Source organism: Microcaecilia unicolor, chromosome 10, assembly GCF_901765095.1.
Source record: "Microcaecilia unicolor chromosome 10, aMicUni1.1, whole genome shotgun sequence".
NCBI lineage: Eukaryota > Metazoa > Chordata > Amphibia > Gymnophiona > Siphonopidae > Microcaecilia > Microcaecilia unicolor.
Window position 1 is genome coordinate 96,563,615 of NC_044040.1, and position 18,971 is coordinate 96,582,585.

At 42.5% G+C, this 18,971-nt stretch overlaps 1 protein-coding gene across 3 annotated transcripts in view; it reads left to right on the forward strand.

Moving 5' to 3' along the window:
- The window catches only part of LOC115479359 (solute carrier organic anion transporter family member 1B3-like), a 699,693-nt gene that overhangs the window by 532,968 nt on the left and 147,754 nt on the right, over window positions 1-18,971 (forward strand). For all 3 annotated transcript variants that reach the window (XM_030217247.1, XM_030217249.1, XM_030217248.1), the window contains one exon: window positions 4,258-4,453. In XM_030217247.1, coding sequence (XP_030073107.1) covers window positions 4,258-4,453 — 196 coding nt within the window. The remainder of the gene's footprint in view (window positions 1-4,257; window positions 4,454-18,971) is intronic.

Sequence of the window (18,971 nt, forward strand, 5' to 3'; positions counted from 1 at the left end):
ATGTCATACCCAGCTCCCTGACAGCAGTATGCAAGTCCCTTGAGCAGTTTTTAATGGGTGCAGTGCACTTCATGCAGGCAGACCCAGGTCTATCCCCCCCCTACCTGTTACACTTGTGGTGCTAAGTGTTGAGCCCTCCAAACCCCCCCCCCCAAAACCCACTGTACCCACATGTAGGTGCCCCTTTCACCAATAAGGGCTATGGTAATGGTGTAGAGTTGTGGGGAGTGGGTTTGGGGGGGATTTGGGGGGCTCAGCTCCCAAGGTAAGGGAGCTATGCACCTGGGAGCTTTTTTGTTTTTTTTTAAATTTTTAGAAGTGCCCCTTAGGGTGCCCGGTTGGTGTCCTGGCATGTCAGGGGGACCAGTGCACTACAAATGCTGGCTCCTCCCATGACCAAATGCCTTGGATTTCGCCGGTTTGAGATGGCCGGCATTTTTTTCCATTATCGCTGAAAAACAAAACCAGCGATCTCAAACCCGGCCATCTCTGAAATTTGGCCGGCCCCAACCGTATTATCGAAACGAAAGATGGCCGGCCATCTTTTTTGATAATACGGTTCGGGACTGCTCTTTGCGGCACTGGCCAAATAGATGGCCGGCCATCTATTTGGCTGGCGCCGTTCGATTATGCCCCTCTATATTATCTTAGCTATTTCACTTGATCTTTCAGTAGCCTTTGACTTGGTGGATCACGCCATGCTACTTTAGCAGCTTCAATCACTAGGAATTTCAGGTGTGGTTTTTCAGTGTTTTCAATCTTTTCTTGTCAATCGGTCTTTTCATGCCATTTCCAATTGTTCTACTTCTGCTAATAAGGCCTTAGTATGTGGAGTACCTCAGGGTTCTATACTCTCACCACTTCTGTTTAACATTTTCTTAAGTCCACTTGCTACACATATTCAACAATTCTGTTTCTTTTTTCATATTTATGCTGATGATATTTTACTGTTCAAGGTTATCCTTCAAATTTAGATCTTTTACCTCTCCAACATTGTTTACAAGCCATTGCCTGTGGTTCTTGGACCAATGTCTTGTTTTGAACTGTGACAAGATGGTGGCCTGCTGACTGACAGGTCATTTAACTGCTCCTGCTACTCCTCTTTCATTATTTGATACTTTAATTACTCCAGTACTGAGTTTTAGGTATTTAGGAGTATTACTTGACTCTAGTCTTTCTTTTGAGCCACAGTTTTCTGCTTTGTGTAGATCACAGTTCTTTCTACTCCATCCACTGAGATCGGTTCAGTCTTTCTTTAACCATGATACCTTTCACTTTTTAATTCTATATCTTTCATGACATGGTTGAACTACTGCAATATTATCTACTTAGGTATTTCTAAAATTTTGCATACAAGACTTCAGACATTACAGAACACAGCTATTCGTCTTCTCTGTTATTTAGAAAAATTTGATCATGTCACACCTGCTTTACAAGATCATCATTAGCTACCAATTAGCAGTAGCCTAATGGTTAGTATAGCAGCCTTTGATCCTGGGGGACTGGGTTCAATTCCCATTGCAGCTCCTTGTGATTCTGGACAGGTCACCTAACCCTTCATTGCCCCAGGCACCTGTATATACTATATAAACTACTTTGAATGTAGTTGGAAAAAAACCCCAAACAAATACAGAAAGGCAGTATATCAAGTTTCATTCCCTTTACTATTGTATTAACTTTAAAGCATTATTATTGGATTTTAAGGCTTTCCATCAAGGTGCACCACATTACTTATCATCACTAACAATCCCCTATTCATCTGTATGGGTTCTGCAGGCTATAAATGATCACCATATGGTCCTGCCAGGACTACGCTTTGCTCAACTGGAATCTACTTGTCAGAGTGCTTTTTCTTTTTGGTTCCTTATCTCTGGAACTCTCTACCTCTCTTTTTACGTGGTGAACTTAGCATAAAGAACTTCAAATCCTTGTTTAAAGCGTAGTTATTTCAACAGGATTATATTAGCAATTGCATGTTGGGTAACGTGCCTGGGAGAGAGAGTAAAGAGTAAACTATACTTACGTTAGTTAGTATAATTGTGTTTTAATATTTTACTTATGAATGCATGTATGTATAATCTTTCCTATCAATTGTTGTAGTTCTTTTCTGCAACTTTTTAATGTTTTTTTAAAGTAGTGTAAACCTCTTTGCTGTGCTTGACAGTTAAGGTGGTATATCAAGTTATAAATAAATATAAAATAAATTGTCCTTTTTATTCAAGTAAATGTAGAACAAACTTGGAATATGTTATTTAGTAGTAGAAGGGAATCAACTTGTTGGGGATCTGTCAAGTCCTTGTGACCTACAATAGACTGGCCATTGTTGGAGACAGGATGGTGGACTCAATAGACTTTGCTCTGAATTAGCATGGCTTGTCTTATGTTTTTACATTCTTAACTCACTTATCAAATTGTACAGTACTCTCACATCACTGTTTCTAAAACACCAAAGACTTTCTGTGAAGTTAGTGTAGCTCCCATTGTACAATTCCAAATGTATTCATGCTGTTTTCCTATCACTTGCTCCATTTGTTTTTATTACAGGCAATTGTATAGAGCATTTTCTGTACGTAAAGCATATTTTACATGCAGAAAATGGCTTTTTAAAATTAAATGTATTGAATAAAAGCAAAACAACACACACAAAAGCTTGAATCAACAGTATATGCACAGCGGTTCCTTCAGTGCACCCACCCCATACATATACATCCCTCCCCAGAACCTCCCCCCACCCCAAACATAAAATACAAACATAACCTCTGCCCATAAAAAAGGGAAACAGCACAAGTTATTAACCTTCCAATTATAACATTTTATAGATGAATATGTAAGTACAAGTACACATGCTATCAAAATGGTGCATAGTTAAATACTTGCCATATATCAACATTCTTAAGGAGCATAGCTTTAGGAAGAACAGGAGAAAACTATTGACTTAAGAGCAAGTGCAGCTTTTTGCAAAAGGGTTTGTGTGCTACTGGGGGGGGTTCATTGTAGGAATCAATATAAAGATACATAGAGGGGCATTTTCGACCGGGGACGCCCATCTCCAAGTATGGCTCCGCGAAGGGGCGGGGCCGACCGTATTTTCGAACGAGATGACTGGCCATCTTTCGTTTCGATAATACGGTTGGGGCCGGCCAAGTCAGAGATGGCCGGGTTTGAGATGGTCGGCCTCGGTTTTCGCCAATAATGGACATCTCAAACCCGGCCAAATCCAAGGCATTTGGTCGTGGGAAGAGCCAGCATTTGTAGTGCACTGGTCCCCCTGACATGCCAGGAAACCAACCGGGCACCCTAGGGGGCACTTCTAAAAATAAAAAAAAAAACAACATTAAAATAGCTCCCAGGTGCATAGCTCCCTTACCTTGGGTGTTGAACCCCCAAATCCCTCTCAAAACCCACTACCCACAACTCTACACCATTACCATAGCCCTTATGGGTGAAGGGGGACACCTACATGTGGGTACAGTGGGTTTGGGGGTGGGTTTGGAGGGCTCCCATTTACCACCACAAGTGTAACAGGTAGGGGGGGACGGGCCTGGGTCCACCTACCTGAAGTACACTGCACCCACTAAAAACTGCTCCAGGGACCTGCATACTGCTGTCAGGGAGCTGGGTATGACATTTGAGGCTGGCAAAATCTTTTTTTTTGGGTGGGAGGGGGTTGGTGACCACTGGGGGAGTAAGGGGAGGTCATCCCCGATTCCATCCGGTGGTCATCTGGTCAGTTGGGGCACCTTTTCGAGGCTTGGTTGTGAAAAAAAAGGGACCAAGTAAAGTCGGCCAAATGCTCGTCAGGGCCGGCTTTCTTTTTTCCATCATCAGGTGAAGCTGGCCATCTCAACCCACGCCCCTGTCCTGCCTTTGCTACCCTTCCGAAACGCCCCCTTGAAGTTTGGCCAGCTCCGCGACGGACTGCAGTTGAGGCCGGCCAAAATCGGCTTTCGATTATGCCGATTTCGCCGGCCTTGAGAGATGGCTGGCCATCTCCCAATTTGTGTCGGAAGATGGCCGGCCTTCTCTTTCGTAAATAAGCTGGATAGGCATCTATGTTGCTTTTATAAAATACATGCCTTTTTGGACTTTCACATAGGTTCTCCTCATACGAAAATAGCATTGCAGAAGGTTTGGTAAACTGAGAAATTTATATTACAAATGTCTTCAAGTGAATATGGTCTGAAATAATATTTATGCTAAATACTCACAGCTGTTTTTCAAAGTAATGTTTCAATATATTTTATCTACTTATTCTAGGAGTAACTGGCATCCCAGCTGTAGCTATTGGGATTTTTGTAGGAGGACTTTTTATAAAAAAATACAAATTAAGGATTATTGGAATCATTAAATTTGCATTTTGGACATCGTTTTTGGGATTCCTTGTGAGTCTTGCTTCTTACCTATTGGGATGTCAGAACATCAGTGTGGCAGGTCTAACAACAGGTTATAATGGGTATGTAGCTACATGTCTATTATATTTTTTAATATATTTTTTATTTGAAATTTCAAAAATATATAATACAAAGAAAACATGTTGTGGAAAAGTGATACAAAATTGTTAACAATTCAAAGGAAACATAACAATAAATCAGGAACTTGATTATGATTGGTCACTAACAATAGCCCAGAAAAAAGAAGACCAACGTTAAGCATAAAAAAGAAAAATAAGTCAAGTGTGGACCTAATGCTCTCTAAAGGCTCTTAACCAGAGACTATCAACTAGAAGTTAAACTGACACAGTTCCTTTACGTTCCAAAAAGAATTGCAACGATGAGGGTTCAAAGAAAACACATGTAACATTATTCAAGGAAACCAAACACTTGCAAGGGTATCACAACTGAAATGTGGCACCTAGAGCTAACATTTTCTGATGGCAGGCAAAAAAATTCTTCCGCCTTATCTGGGTCCACCTAGTCACATCAGGAAAAATAGAAACCTTCCCCCCTAAAAAGTTGCATTCTCTGGGCCTGATATTCAGACCATGAGAGTTTACCTGGCTAACTTCTGCAGTCGGCAGTGAGTCCAGATATTCAATGCCAGGCCATTTCCAGTGACCAGCATTGAACATCCGGTTTTTATTTTTGGCCGGTTCAAATTTTACCAGCCAAGCCAATATTTAGCGCTGACCAGTACAGTTTCAACCGGCCAAAGATAGGCCTGGTATTCATGCAGCCAAATACAGCTGCCAAACGTAGCCAGCAATGTGTTGAAAATCAGATAGCCAGTTATATTGCATGACATAACCATCTAGCCACTAACGGTGAATTTTCATGAGGTCATGGCCAGCCGTTTCTCGCTGAAAATTCACAGATAACCAATTATGGTGCATTTAACTGGCCAGGGTCTGATCATTGCCAAGTTAAATGCTTTTGAATATTGGGGGATTTTACTCTAAAAAAAAAAAGAATGCATGAGAGCTTATTTGTCCTGCAAAAACACAAAGGATATCTAAAGCATAGCTCAAGAAGTTATCTGGGCTGTATATTCTTTTTATTTTATATGTTAAAATATGACTATAGTTATAAACAATCATGTGATACTATACAAAGTAAGAGCTGGAGTGTAGAAATAATTATCTAGGGGCCATTTTACTAAGCAACATGGAGGGGCATAATCGAACGGGGGCGCCCATCTCTAATGACGGCCCCGTAAAGCGGCATACCCGACCGTATTATCGAAACAAGATGGGCGGACATCTTTTGTTTCGATAATACGGTTGGGGCCGGCCAAATCTCAACATTTGGGCCGTCCTTAGAGATGGCCAACATTGGTTTTGCCGATAATGGAAACTAATGGCGGCCATCTGAAAACTGGCCAAATCCAAGCCATTTCTAGTGCACTGGTCCCCTTCACATGCCAGGACACCAACCGTGCACCCTAGGGGGCACTGCAGTGGACTTCACAAATTGCTCCTAGCTGCATAGCTCCCTTACCTTGTGTGCTGAGCCCCCAACCCCCCCCCCCAACCCACTCCCCACAACTGTACACCACTACCATAGCCCTTAAAGGGTAACTGGGGGCACCTAGATGTGGGTACAGTGGGTTTCGGGTGGGTTTTGGAGGGCTCCCATTTACCACCACAAGTGTAACAGGTAGGGGGGGATGGGCCTGGGTCTGCCTGCCTGAAGTGCACTGCAGTACCCACTAATAACTTCTCCAGGGACCTGCATAGTGCTGTGATGGAGCTGGGTATGACATTTGAGGCTGGCATAGAGGCTGGCAAAGAATTTGTTTTGGGGTGGGAGGGGGTTGGTGACCACTGGGGGAGTAAGGGGAGGTGATCCCCAATTCCCTCCGGTGGTCATTTGGTCAGTTCGGGCACCTTTTCAAGGCTTGGTCGTGAACAAAAAGGGACCAAGTAAAGTCGGCAAATGCTCATCAGGGCTGCCTTTCATTTTTCCATTATCGGCTGAGGATGGCCATCTCTTAACCACGCCCCCACCCTGCCTTCAGTACACTGCCGACACGCCCCCTTGAACTTTAGCAGTCCCTGCAACGGAAAGCAGTTGAAGCCGGCCAAAATCGGCTTTCGATTATACCAATTTGGCTGGCCTTAGGAGAAGACTGGCCATCTCCTCATTTGTGTCGGAAGATGGCCGCCCTTCTCCTTCAAAAATAAGCTGGATAGGCACCTATGGGCGCCCAATGCATGTCAGTTTTGAGTTACCGCCCAGCTACCGCATGGCCCTTGTGGTAATGTCATTTTTTACACCCATCCACTGCGTGCCAGAAAAATGTTTTTCTAGTGCACGGGCAGTAATCGGCATTTTATGTGCACAGACTATTACCACCCAGTTACCACGTGAGACCTCACTGCTAGGTCAATGGCTGGTGGTAAGGTCTCAGACCCAAAATGGATGCATGACAATTTTCATTTTGCTGCATGTCCATTTTCGGCAAAAATTTTAAAAAGGCATTTTTTACAGGTGCGTTGAAAAATGATTCTGCGTGCACCCAAAACATGCATCTACACTACTGCAGGCCATTTTTCAGTGTGCCTTTGTAAAAGGGTTCCCTAACGTTTCTCATAGTAACATATAGTAACATAGTAGATGACGGCAGAAAAAGACCTGCACGGTCCATCCAGTCTGCCCAACAAGATAACTCATATTTGCTGCTCTTTGTGTATACCCTACTTTGATTTGTACCTGTGCTCTTCAGGGCACAGACCGTATAAGTCTGCCCAGCACTATCCCCACCTCCCAACCACCGGCTCTGGCACAGACCGTACAAGTCTGTCCAGCACTATCCCTGCCTCCCAACCACCAGTCCCGCTGCCCACCACCGGCTCTGGCACAGACCTTATAAGTCTGCCCAGCCCTATCCCCGCCTCCCAACCCCAGCCCCGCCTCCCGATCTTGACTAAGCTCCTGAGGATCCATTCCTTCGGCACAGGATTCCTTTATGCTTATCCCACGCATGTTTGAATTCCGTTACCGTTTTCATTTCCACCACCTCCTGCAGGAGAGCATTCCAAGCATCCACTACTCTCTCCGTGAAAAAATACTTCCTGACATTTTTCTTGAGTCTGCCCCCCTTCAATCTCATTTCATGTCCTCTCGTTCTACCACCTTCCCATCTCCGGAAAAGGGTTCTTTTTAAAAAACTTTTACAAAACTGCGGTAAGCATTAACACGTGCTTACCACAGCAAAAAATGGCATATCATGGGGCATGCTGAGGCATCCTGTGGTAATTTTGGGATGTGCACATTTTACTCTTGTGTTAAAAAATAAAACGTATTTTTTCACAGAGGGAACAAATCTGGAGGCAGAGATTGGGCGTTTTCTGTTCTTATCAGTTAACGCATCTACATTGCCACACAGTAAGTGATTAGCATGTGATTAGCATGTGAGCCCTTATCACCTACCTGGATTGGCTACTGTTGGAAACAGGATACTGGGCTTGATGGGCCTTCAGTCTGTCCCAGTATGGCAACGCTTATGTTCTTATGTTATGTTTTAAATGGGTGATAGTATGGACTCACACACTAATCTGGTTTAATGGCCACACACTAATTGCAAAATTAGTGCGTGGTCATTAATACAAAAAATAGGAAATTCTGCCATTTTACCCCAGCAGTACAAATGTCCTTAGCTTGCGGGAAAGACCCGTATAAGAGTGCTCTAAGGCCACTTTTTACTGCTGTTTGGTTAAAGGGCACCTAATTTTAGTTCTGTAACTGTTTAGCTTATAAGTAGCACTTCTAAGTTTAGATTTTAAGTCATAAACACCAATGAAACACTCCCAGAGTGGAAATGTTAAATAGGTGTTTAAGGGTGACAAAAGGGAGCATGCACTACATGTGGTCTACTTAGATTTCAGTCAAGCTTTTGATACTGTTTCTCATAGAAGGCTCATAAATAAACTGAATTAGGTGGTAAACTGGATCAGAAATTGGTTAACTGATAGGTGGAAGAGGATGGTGGTAAATGGAATTCTCTCAAAAGAAAGAAAGGTGAGTAGTGGAGCAGCTCAGGCATCTGTCCTAAGGCTGATTCTGTTCAGTTTATTTGTGACAGTCAATGCTAGAAACCTAACCATTAAACTTAACTAAAACAATCACGAGTAGTGTAATAGTGAATATGCTCAGAATGCCCATGCATGCAACACAGCCGTAACCGGCTTAAAACATGCCGCTGGGACCCACCATCATAGCACAGCCCTCCCTACCTACCGGTTAAAAAAGCACAATGTTCAATACAGTCACTGCTGTGTTAGATAATGATAGCGGTGGTACTTAGACAGTGGCGTAGCCAGACCTGACATTTTGGGTGGGCCCAGAGCTAATATGGGTGGGCACTAGGAGTGAGTAGTGTTTCTTGGGATTGCCCTGAATGTGACATTCAACATATGTATTTTTTCAAAATGCTACAGTCAGCATTTTAAGAAATGGGGGTTCACTGCTGCCATTAAATATTGATTCGCTTATTAGCAGATGGAGTATATAAGGCTATGTGTTGGCATATTGACTATATCAGGGGTCATAAAAACAGCTCAGTCTATATTCATAAATCTGGTGAGTGGCTAAATAGCCAGCTAAAAACAACTGCACAAACCTGAATCCACATTTTAAAACCCCATAAGATATCTGTATATTATATGCATATCACTAGACAAGTATCTGCATATGCAAACACACACTAGCCCCAAAATGGCACTATTTAAAATTGATATGGCTGCCATACAACTTGATAGTAATTAGAGGGAGAGATACCCAATCAGCAAATCATACAAAATACAAGGGATTCTCTTATAAATAGTAAGCAAACGTACCAGCTCCGTCGACGGAGAGATGACCCTCTTCTGCCACCCGGCACCCAGTCTTCAAAACGAAAAGCGAAGAAGCGCCTCGCGTCTGCTCTGCACTGCGTTTGTCGTGTCGGCCCTTCAATCACTGTGTCCTGCCCTCAAGGAAATAGGAAGTTACATCAGAGGGCGGGACACAGTGATTGAAGGGCCGACGCGACGAGCGCAGTGCAGAGCAGACGTGAGGCACTTCTTCACTTTTCTTTTTGAAGGCTGGATGCCGGGTGGCAGAAAAGGGTCGTCTCTCCGTCCGTTGACGGAGCTGGTAGGCAAGTGCAGGCGGGGGCGGGGGCAGGGCAGACGTTGATTGGGCGGGCCTGGAGGGAAAATGACTGGGCCTGGGCCCATCCAGGCCCACCCGTGGCTACGCCCCTGGCTTATAATATGGATGTCTCATAATGGAGGGTATCCCAACAGAAAACAAGGCTGTGAGTGCATAGGCGTCCTCTCTATTTTTTTTTTCTTTTTGTATTTTCTCGTGCTGGTGACGCTAATCATGAAAAATCATGAAATAGTGCTCAATCGTGCCATTCAATGTCAGCTGTTCAATGCTTGCACGTTCCCAACATGCTGCATGTTTCGCCAAAAGGGCGTCCTCAGGAGAACGAGCGTCGCAGTACTCTAAAATCAAAACATAAATATATAATCCACTACTATCCTAGTATTGCAAATATCAAAAATAATAATAAATCAATATATATTCCTACTTTACATGGAGACTACAGGAGGCAAACAGTATTATGTCCCCACCCAGTAAGAAAAAACGCCAGCGCATGCGAACACAGTATATATCATCAATGACATCACACCCTATCAATGTCAGCTGTGCGTGATCGTCCACCAATCAATGGCTTTGTTGAGGCCCCTGGGATATGTAGTTTGCCAATCATAGATGAACTGCGCTTCTTTCCTCAATAGCTGAGAAACCACGTTGCCACCACTAGTTTGTTGAAGATGAAATAGTGCCTCCTGTAGTCTCCATGTAAAGTAGGAATATATATTGATTTATTATTATTTTTGATATTTGCAATACTAGGATAGTAGTGGATTATATGTTTATGTTTTGATTTTAGAGTTCTGCGAAGCTCGTTCTCCTGAGGACGCCTTTTTGGCGAAACATGCAGCATGTCGGGAACATGCAAGCATTGAACAGCTGACGTTGAATGGCACGATTGAGCACTATTTCATGAGTTTTCACGATTAGCGTCACCAGCAAGAGCAAATACAAAAAGAAAAAATAGAGAGGACGCCTATGCACTCACAGCCTTGTTTTCTGATGGGATACCCTCCATTATGAGACATTCATATTATAAGCTAAGTACCACCGCTATCATTATCTAACACAGCAGTGACTGTATTGAACATTGTGCTTTTTTAACCGGTAGGTAGGGAGGGCTGTGCTATGATGGTGGGTCCCAGCGGCATGTTTTAAGCCGGTTACGGCTGTATTGCATGCATGGGCATTCTGAGCACATTCACTATTACACTACTCGTGATTGTTTTAGTTAAGTTTAATGGTTAGGTTTCTAGCATTGACTGTGCATTTGTAATTATCAAAGAAACCTGTTATGTCAATCCCCAGTGTTTTGTTGATTACAGTTTATTTGTGAGCAATATTGTCAAAGGGTTAGAAGGAAAAATATGCCTTTTTGTGAATGACACGGAAAATGACAACAGTGGACACCCCAAGGAAAAGAAATGCATGAGACACTGCCTAAAAAAATTAGAAGCTTGGCAGTTAAGCTTTAATTAAAGAAGTGTATGAAGATGCATTTGGTGCACAAAAATCCAAAGGAGCTGTATGTGAAAAAAGGTGAGAAGCTGTTAGGTCACTTTCTGGCCAATATTCAGTCGGTGCCAGGCAGCATGCTGTCATTCCGATGCTGGCACTAAACCTGGATATTCAATGTTGGGCCATTTCCAGTAATCAGCATTGAATATCCTAGGGGGCAGGATTTGGCTGGCTTAAACGTAACCAGTTATGTAATATTCAGCACTGGTCGTTTAAGTTTATAGTAACCAAAGATAGGTCTGCTATCTGGGCGATCCAGTTTGATCACCAATCTTAGCCAGCAATGTGCTGAATATTCATGCCTAGCCAGCTATATCGCATGATATAGCCGGTTAGCCACTATGTGCTGACCACGAATTGTCAGCAGGAGATAGCCAGATATCCCTGCTGAATATTCAGGGATAGCCAGTTTAGTGTTATTTAACCAGCTAGGAGTCATTCCTGGCCTGTTAAATAGCGCTGAATATTGGCAAGATTGTATCTAAGTGATATATAATTCAAAATTGAAAATGAAAAGTGGACAGAAAGAGGAGCAAATACTAGGTAGCCTAAGTTACATTATAATATCATTAATATACCTATAGGAAAGAGACCTTGGGGGTTATGGTATCTGAGGATCTCAAGGTGGTGACCTCTTTGTGAGTGTCTAAGGATCTCAGAGGTGGTGAAACAATGTAACAAGGTGGTAGCCGAGGCCAGAATGATACATGGCTGCATTGAGAAGATCAAAACCAGCAGAAAAAAAGGAGGCGATAGTACCCTATACAGGTCATCGGTGATACTTCATTTGGAATATTATGTTCAGATTTGGAGGCAGTATCTTGCAAATGACAGAAAAAGACTTGAAGCCGTTCAGAAGAAAATTACCAAAATGATATGGGATCTACGCCAGAAGACGTATGAGAAGAGTCTTGAAGATTTGATTATACATACCCTGGAAGAGAGGACAGACAGGGGAGAAATGATACAGACATATCATTCTTGAAGAGAGTAAGGAACAAAATAAACTTTTCCCTACAAAAGTGTAGAACTACAGGACATGAAATGAAGTTGCAAGGAAGAAAATTTAAAAGCAACATCAGGAAATACATTTTCATAGAGAGAGAGAGAGTGGTGGATACCTGGAATGTTCTTCCATGGGAACTGGTGGAGTCAAAAACAACGACAGAATTCAAAAAGGCATTGGGTAAATACAAAGGTTCCTGACATGACATGAAGATGGAATAAAAGACCAGAGTGGTTCCACTCATAGTAAAACTTAAAATAATTTTCACACTTTAAAGGGGGAAAAAAGCATCAATTACAATCCTGAAGACAAAGAGGAGGTAACCCGCATGGAATCACAGGTACAACCCTGCTGTGTTTCTGGGCAGACTGGATAGGCCATGCTGGTCTTTCACTGCAGTCATTTGCTAACCAGTCAGTCATTGGCAGTCAGTATTTTTTAAGCACTAACTGTCGCTGGCCGAATGAGGCCCAGGAATTCCATGCTGACCCATGTCTGGGCACCGGCACTGAATATCCAAGGCTATCCAGACATTTGCTGGCCTTCAGCTCTTATGCAGGTTATGGCTAAATATCGGATGGGATCTGCATAAGGAATCCCTCACCTATTCTGATCCTCCCCTCATCCCAGAGCTCCTCCTGATTCTCCCAATAGTTATGCTCCCAGTGCCTGCAACCCAGTCCCATGAGCTGCCCCTTTCCATACCCCTCAGACAAGGAGCATGTTATCCTGAGGCCCTGCACACCCATCTAACCATAGGAATCAATGGGCCTACCTTTCTAACCTTGGTGGTCTAAGGGGGTTGTTAGGGCAGGAGTGAACCCCACTCCCTCCTGCCCATCACACCTCCTGCATCAAAATAACTTTCACAAAATCTAGCAGCAGTCTGGAGTTACTACAGCTAGTACCATGAGACTTCTGCTAGAGATCATGGCAGCCATTTTGATGCAGGAGCAAGTGGGGTTCACTTCTGCCCCAATGTCCCCCATAGACCACAAGGGATAGAAAGTAGGCCCAGGGGCTGACCTACAAGGTGTGGGGGAACCTAGTTGGAGGAGATATGCTCTTGGGGGAGGGAAGGGGAGAAGGAATTAGTATGGTTGACCCAGTGCTCTTCTGGAGGAGGAGAGAGGGATTGAGGTTCAAGAAAAAGGGTCCGATGCTCTTCCAGGGAGTAGGAAGAAGGAGAGATCTGAATCATGGATACAAACCTTTTTTTTTGGGGGGGGGGGTCAGGAGGCAGTGGGATGGAAATGCTTTTCATGGGGGGGAGGGAAGCCTACAGAACGTCAAACCACTACCCAGACGTTATCCAGGCACCAACCAATATTCAGTGCCAGTGTCCAGACAGCTAACTGGGCAAAGATAAGACTACTTATTATGTGATCTGTGCCCAGACCGTACCCCTACACCATCCTGGTACCACCCATATAGTGCAGGGGCAGTCAGTATTGATATTCAGCAGCACTAGCTAGTTATGTGCCACTGAATATCAGCAGATAGCTGGGCACAGGTAATTTACTGGCACGAGCCTTTCCTGTCCAGTTCAACCACTTTGAGTATCGACCCCTTTACACCTCCCCTTGTCTGCCTTGGATCCTTAAATTTATTTTTATGCCTTTTCTACACTGATGACTCCTCAGCTACACAAATGTATATATTTGATTTCACTGGAAACATACCTGTGTTTCAAAAACATAGATAAGCACAGACTTTTGTACTTTTTGCTGTAAACGAGACCTAAATTCATTTATAGGAGCTCTAATTGTAAGTTTACCCTTAACTGCCTCTATGAAGAGACTCAGTTACCATTAATCTGAAATTATAAGTTTAAGCTTAATGGTTTTGATATGTATTGCCATATCATAATATTAAAAGTGTTCACAAAGCTTCATGGAAAGACGTAGATAGGAGTTCTAGGTGTTGAACTCAGAATAGGAATTTACATGCTCATCTATCCAAGGCAAAGGAGCTTCAGGGGTGGTATTGCCTCAGTGAAGGTATTCTTTCATAGGGGCTTTGTGAAGGAGTAGCCTAGTGGTTAGTGCAGTGGACTTTGATCCTGGGGAACTGAGTTCAATTCCCACTGCAGCTCCTTGTGACTCTGGGCAAGTCACCTAACCCTCCATTGCCCCTGGTACAAAATAAGTACCTGAATATATGTAAACCACTTTGAATGTAGTTGCAAAAACCTCAGAAAGGCAGTATATCAAGTCTCATTTCCCTTTCCTTCATGCACTTTTAAACATGTTTGTATTTTAGTCTGGATATGATTCTTCTAATTCTTGAAATGTCTTGATCTGCAGAAATATTATCAAATTAGTAGTACTTTTTTCATAATGTGATTATATCATCACTCCATCCTTGTAAATTGGGAGCTTCACAGCCTTATTTTCGAAAGTGATGGGCGTCCATATTTCGACCCAAATCGGGAGATGGGCACCCATCTCACAAAGGCGCCCAAATCGGTATAATCGAAAGCCGATTTTAGGCGCCTGCAACTGCACTCCGTCGCGGGAATGAACAAAGCTGACGGGGGGGTGTCAGAGGCGTGGTGAAGGCGGGATTGGGGCGTGTTTATCGGCCGAGCAGAGATGGGCGCCTTCGGCTAATAATCGAAAAAAAATGTCACCACCATTCAGGCTATAATATGAGCCAGGCATTTTTTATGGCGGGCATGATCCATAATTTTAATATTCTTAAACTTTCATTCATGAACTTGACTCAATATATTAATCAAACTTGCACTTAGCTTGAATGTGAACACTCTATATTTTCTTCATTCCTTTTCTATTTTTTTCTGTTTTAAAAGTTAGTCATCTCGGAGACATCTGATCTGACATGAAATCATGTTTCGCATTTATTGCTGTATCAAGGTACATCTCCTCAATCAAAGCTGGAAACATATCTGTTGCTCTTCCTGTTTCCAGCTTTGATTGAGGTGACATACCTTGATACAGCATTAAATGCAAAACATGATTTCATGTCGGATCAGATGTCTCCGAGATGACTAACTTTTTAAACAGAAAAAAATAGAAATGGAATGAAGAAAATATAGAGTGTTCACATTTAAGCTAAGTGCAAGTTTGATTAATATGTTGAGTCAAGTTCATGAATGAAAGCTTAAGAATATTAAAATTACGGATCAATGAGGAGTACATGCCCACCATAAAAATGCCTGGCTCATATAATAGCCTGAATGGTGGTGGCATGGTTATCTGATAGATCCTATATCTAGATATCTCTTTAAGATTGTATGAATAAGATGATAAAGATATACTTGGAGTTGGGTAATATTTTATAGCATACACATAGGTGGCTCACATATTATAAAATAAGCATGTTCATAAGGGCAAAGTACACACTAACCTGCAGTAGGGCACACGTTTATCTGCATGCAAAATTTGGCAAAATTTTAATTTATTATTGCTATTTGATGAATAATTATTAGACAGTGATAATAATGGTTAGCTTTTTACATTGTGCTCATATTACTTTTAGGAGGTAATAAAATGTGCAAGGGATTGGGTTGGCAGATTCCTGTTTGATTGATAATGTGAAACGGCATGCTAATCTAATCAATTGTGAGCACATTAAGCCAAATTTGATTGAGGAGGTGCTGATCAACACAGAATAGTCAGTGAAATAGATTCAAAATATTCAAACATACAATGCCCCATGACAACTAACAACTATTAATCACTCATTTTATGTTCCTGTTCCTATTTATTTATTTATTGTTTGTTTGTACTTATATCCCACAATTATCCAAAAATGGTTTCGGTTCAATGTGGCTTACATTTAACAGTTGTTAGAGATTACATTGATTCAATTATATTTACAAGGTTGTATGATGCTGTGTTTTACAGTGGTTGGCGAGATATGTTAATGCTAGATTGATAACTAAAAAACAACCAGGCCTGGTCTTTGTCATGGAGACATGGCTATAATTACGAGATGACCCTATTATTAATGATTTATGCCCAAATGATAACTGTTAGGAGGGGGAATCATATTAATCTAAAAGTTTTTTCTTAACATTCAATTGAAGTCAAGCTATATGTCACCTTTTTTTTAGAGATTTTTGCTTGCATTATTCAAGATGACTTATTAGAGGAGTTACTTTGTTGTACCCTGTTTTATTACTCTTCAGGAAAATGGAAGGCAGCTTAAAATAATTTTTTAGATTTTATATCTAATATTAGAATGAAGTACTCCATTATGATTACCTTAGGCAATCTGAATTTGCATTTGTTGCAACTTAATGAACCATGAGTCATGATGCTGCATAATTTTTTGAAATCATTAAGATTTACTTGGCCTTCACCTATAATAACACTTGTGGAAGGTCATCAGTTAGATTTGTTTGCCTATAAATCATTATTTTCAGACACTTATAGGATACATAGAGGGGCATAATCGAACGAAAACGTCTATCTCCATGGGCGTTTATCTCCAAGAACGGGTCCGTGAAGGGGCGGACCGAACCGTATTTTCGCAAAAAATAGACGTCCATGTTTTATTCGACAATTTGTGAGCTGGGCGTTTTTGTTTTTCAGCAATAATGGAAAATGAAAGCGCCCAGCTCAAAAATGAATAAATCCAAGGCATTTGTTCGTGGCAGGGGCCAGGATTTGTAGTGCACTGGTCCCCCTCACATGCCAGGACACCAACCGGGCACCCTAGGGGGCACTTTTATAAAAACAAAAAAAAAGGTAAAAGAGCTCCCAGGTGCATAGCACCCTTCCCTTGTGTGTTGAGCCCCCCAAATCCCCCTCAAAACCCACTGCCCACAAGTCTACACCATTATTATAGCCCTAAGGGGTGAAGGGGGGCACCTACATGTGGGTACAGTGGGTTTAGGGGGGGGGTTGGACGACTAATAAGCATTAAGCAGCACAATTGTAACAGGATGGGCCTGGGTCCACCTGCCTGAAGTCCACTGCACCCCCTAACAACTGCTCCAGGGACCTGCATACTGCTGCCAGGGAGGTGGGTATGACATTTGATGGTGAAAATAAAAAGTTGTGAAACATCATTTTTTTGTGGTGGGAGGGGGTTAGTGACCACTGGGGGAGTCAGGGGAGGTCATCCCCGATTCCCTCCAATGGTCATCTGGTCATTTAGAGCACTTTTTTGGGACCTGTTTGTGTGAAAAAAGGGTCCAACAAAAGTATCCTAAATGTTCGCTAAAAACGCCTTAATTTTTTCGATTATCGCCCTAACGCGTACATCTCTCCTCGGCCGATAACCACGCCCCAGTTCCACCTTCGCCACACCTCTGACACGCCCCCATCAACTTTGTCCGCATCCGCGACGGAGTGCAGTTGAAAACGTCCAAAATCGGCTTTCGATTATACCGATTTATTCGTTTTTGTGAGATAAACGTCTATCTCCCGATTTGGGTCGAAATCTAGGCGTTTTTCTCTTTCGATTATAAGGTGGCTAGTAACATAGTAACATAGTAGATGACGGCAGAAAAAGACCTGCACGGTCCATCCAGTCTACCCAACAAGATAAACTCATATGTGCTACTTTTTATGTATACCTTACCTTGATTTGTACCTGTCCTTTTCAGGGCACAGACCGTATAAGTCTGCCCCACCTCCCACCACCGGTTCTGGCACAGACCGTATAAGTCTGCCCAGCACCATCCCCGCCTCCTGCCACCGGCTCTGCCACCCAATCTCGGCTAAGCTCCTTAGGATCCATTCCTTCTGAACAGGATTCCTTTATGTTTATCCCACGCATGTTTGAATTCCGTTACTGTTTTCATTTCCACCACCTCTCGCGGGAGGGCATTCCAAGCATCCACTACTCTCTCTGTGAAAAAATACTTCCTGACATTTTTCTTGTTTATAACTGGTAACCAATTGATACTGTTATTTTCTGATGAGGCACTAACAACAAACAGAAAATATTGAAAGCTTAATGACTACTTGGAACAAAAGCAGCATAAATATTTTAAATGGAATAACCCCATTGGCACAAATAAAATGCCCAGTTAAAAGTAAATCTCCTTGGTTTAATGAAAATCTTTTAAAACTTAAGAGAACATGTAGAGGCAGCACTGTTGAGCCACTGATGAGATCAGACGCTTGAAGGATTCTCTCCCCTGTATTTTTCTAGAAAGTCGTTCCAAACTGCTTATGTTCAGACTCTGAACATATAATGTCTCTAAGTCAACAAACCCAGAATCTTTGAGTTTATTGCAATCTGGATCTAAATGAACAAAAACTGATCCGCCGACGCCAGAGAAGGCTGCACACGCGAAACTGCCGCATTCTGCTTCAGACATCATTATGGAAGAAATTCACGCTCTAAAAGAGCTTACAACTAAACATTACCAAACTACATTTGATTTGAAAACTGAACTGCAAACTCTTACTTCTTCTCTATCAGCTTTCCAGGTCAGGATTGAAAAGTTAGAGACACGTGCAGATCAATCCGCTCTCAATCTGGCGCAGCATCAGAAAAGAACAGACCAGCATATTCGTAAACTGGAATTGGAGATAGAAGACCTCTCCAACAGGAATCGAAGAAACAATATTAGAATTATTGGTTTGAAGGAAGGAGCGGAAGGGTCAGACATGACTAAATTTCTTACAATGTGGCTCCCCCAAATTCTTCAATTATCTTCAGATCTTCCGTTGCAATTCGAAAGAGTGCACAGATCACCATCGCAACTTAGGCAAGGATCTCAGCAACCACATCCTATTGTGGCAAAACTCGTGCGTTTTCCACAGGCACTGCAAATTTTAACCACAGCTAGGAACTCTGAAATTCTCAAGTTTGATGGGAAACGATTTTTAATTGTACCCGATCTGGCCAAAACCACTGCCAGGAAACGGAAGGCTTTTCTGGAG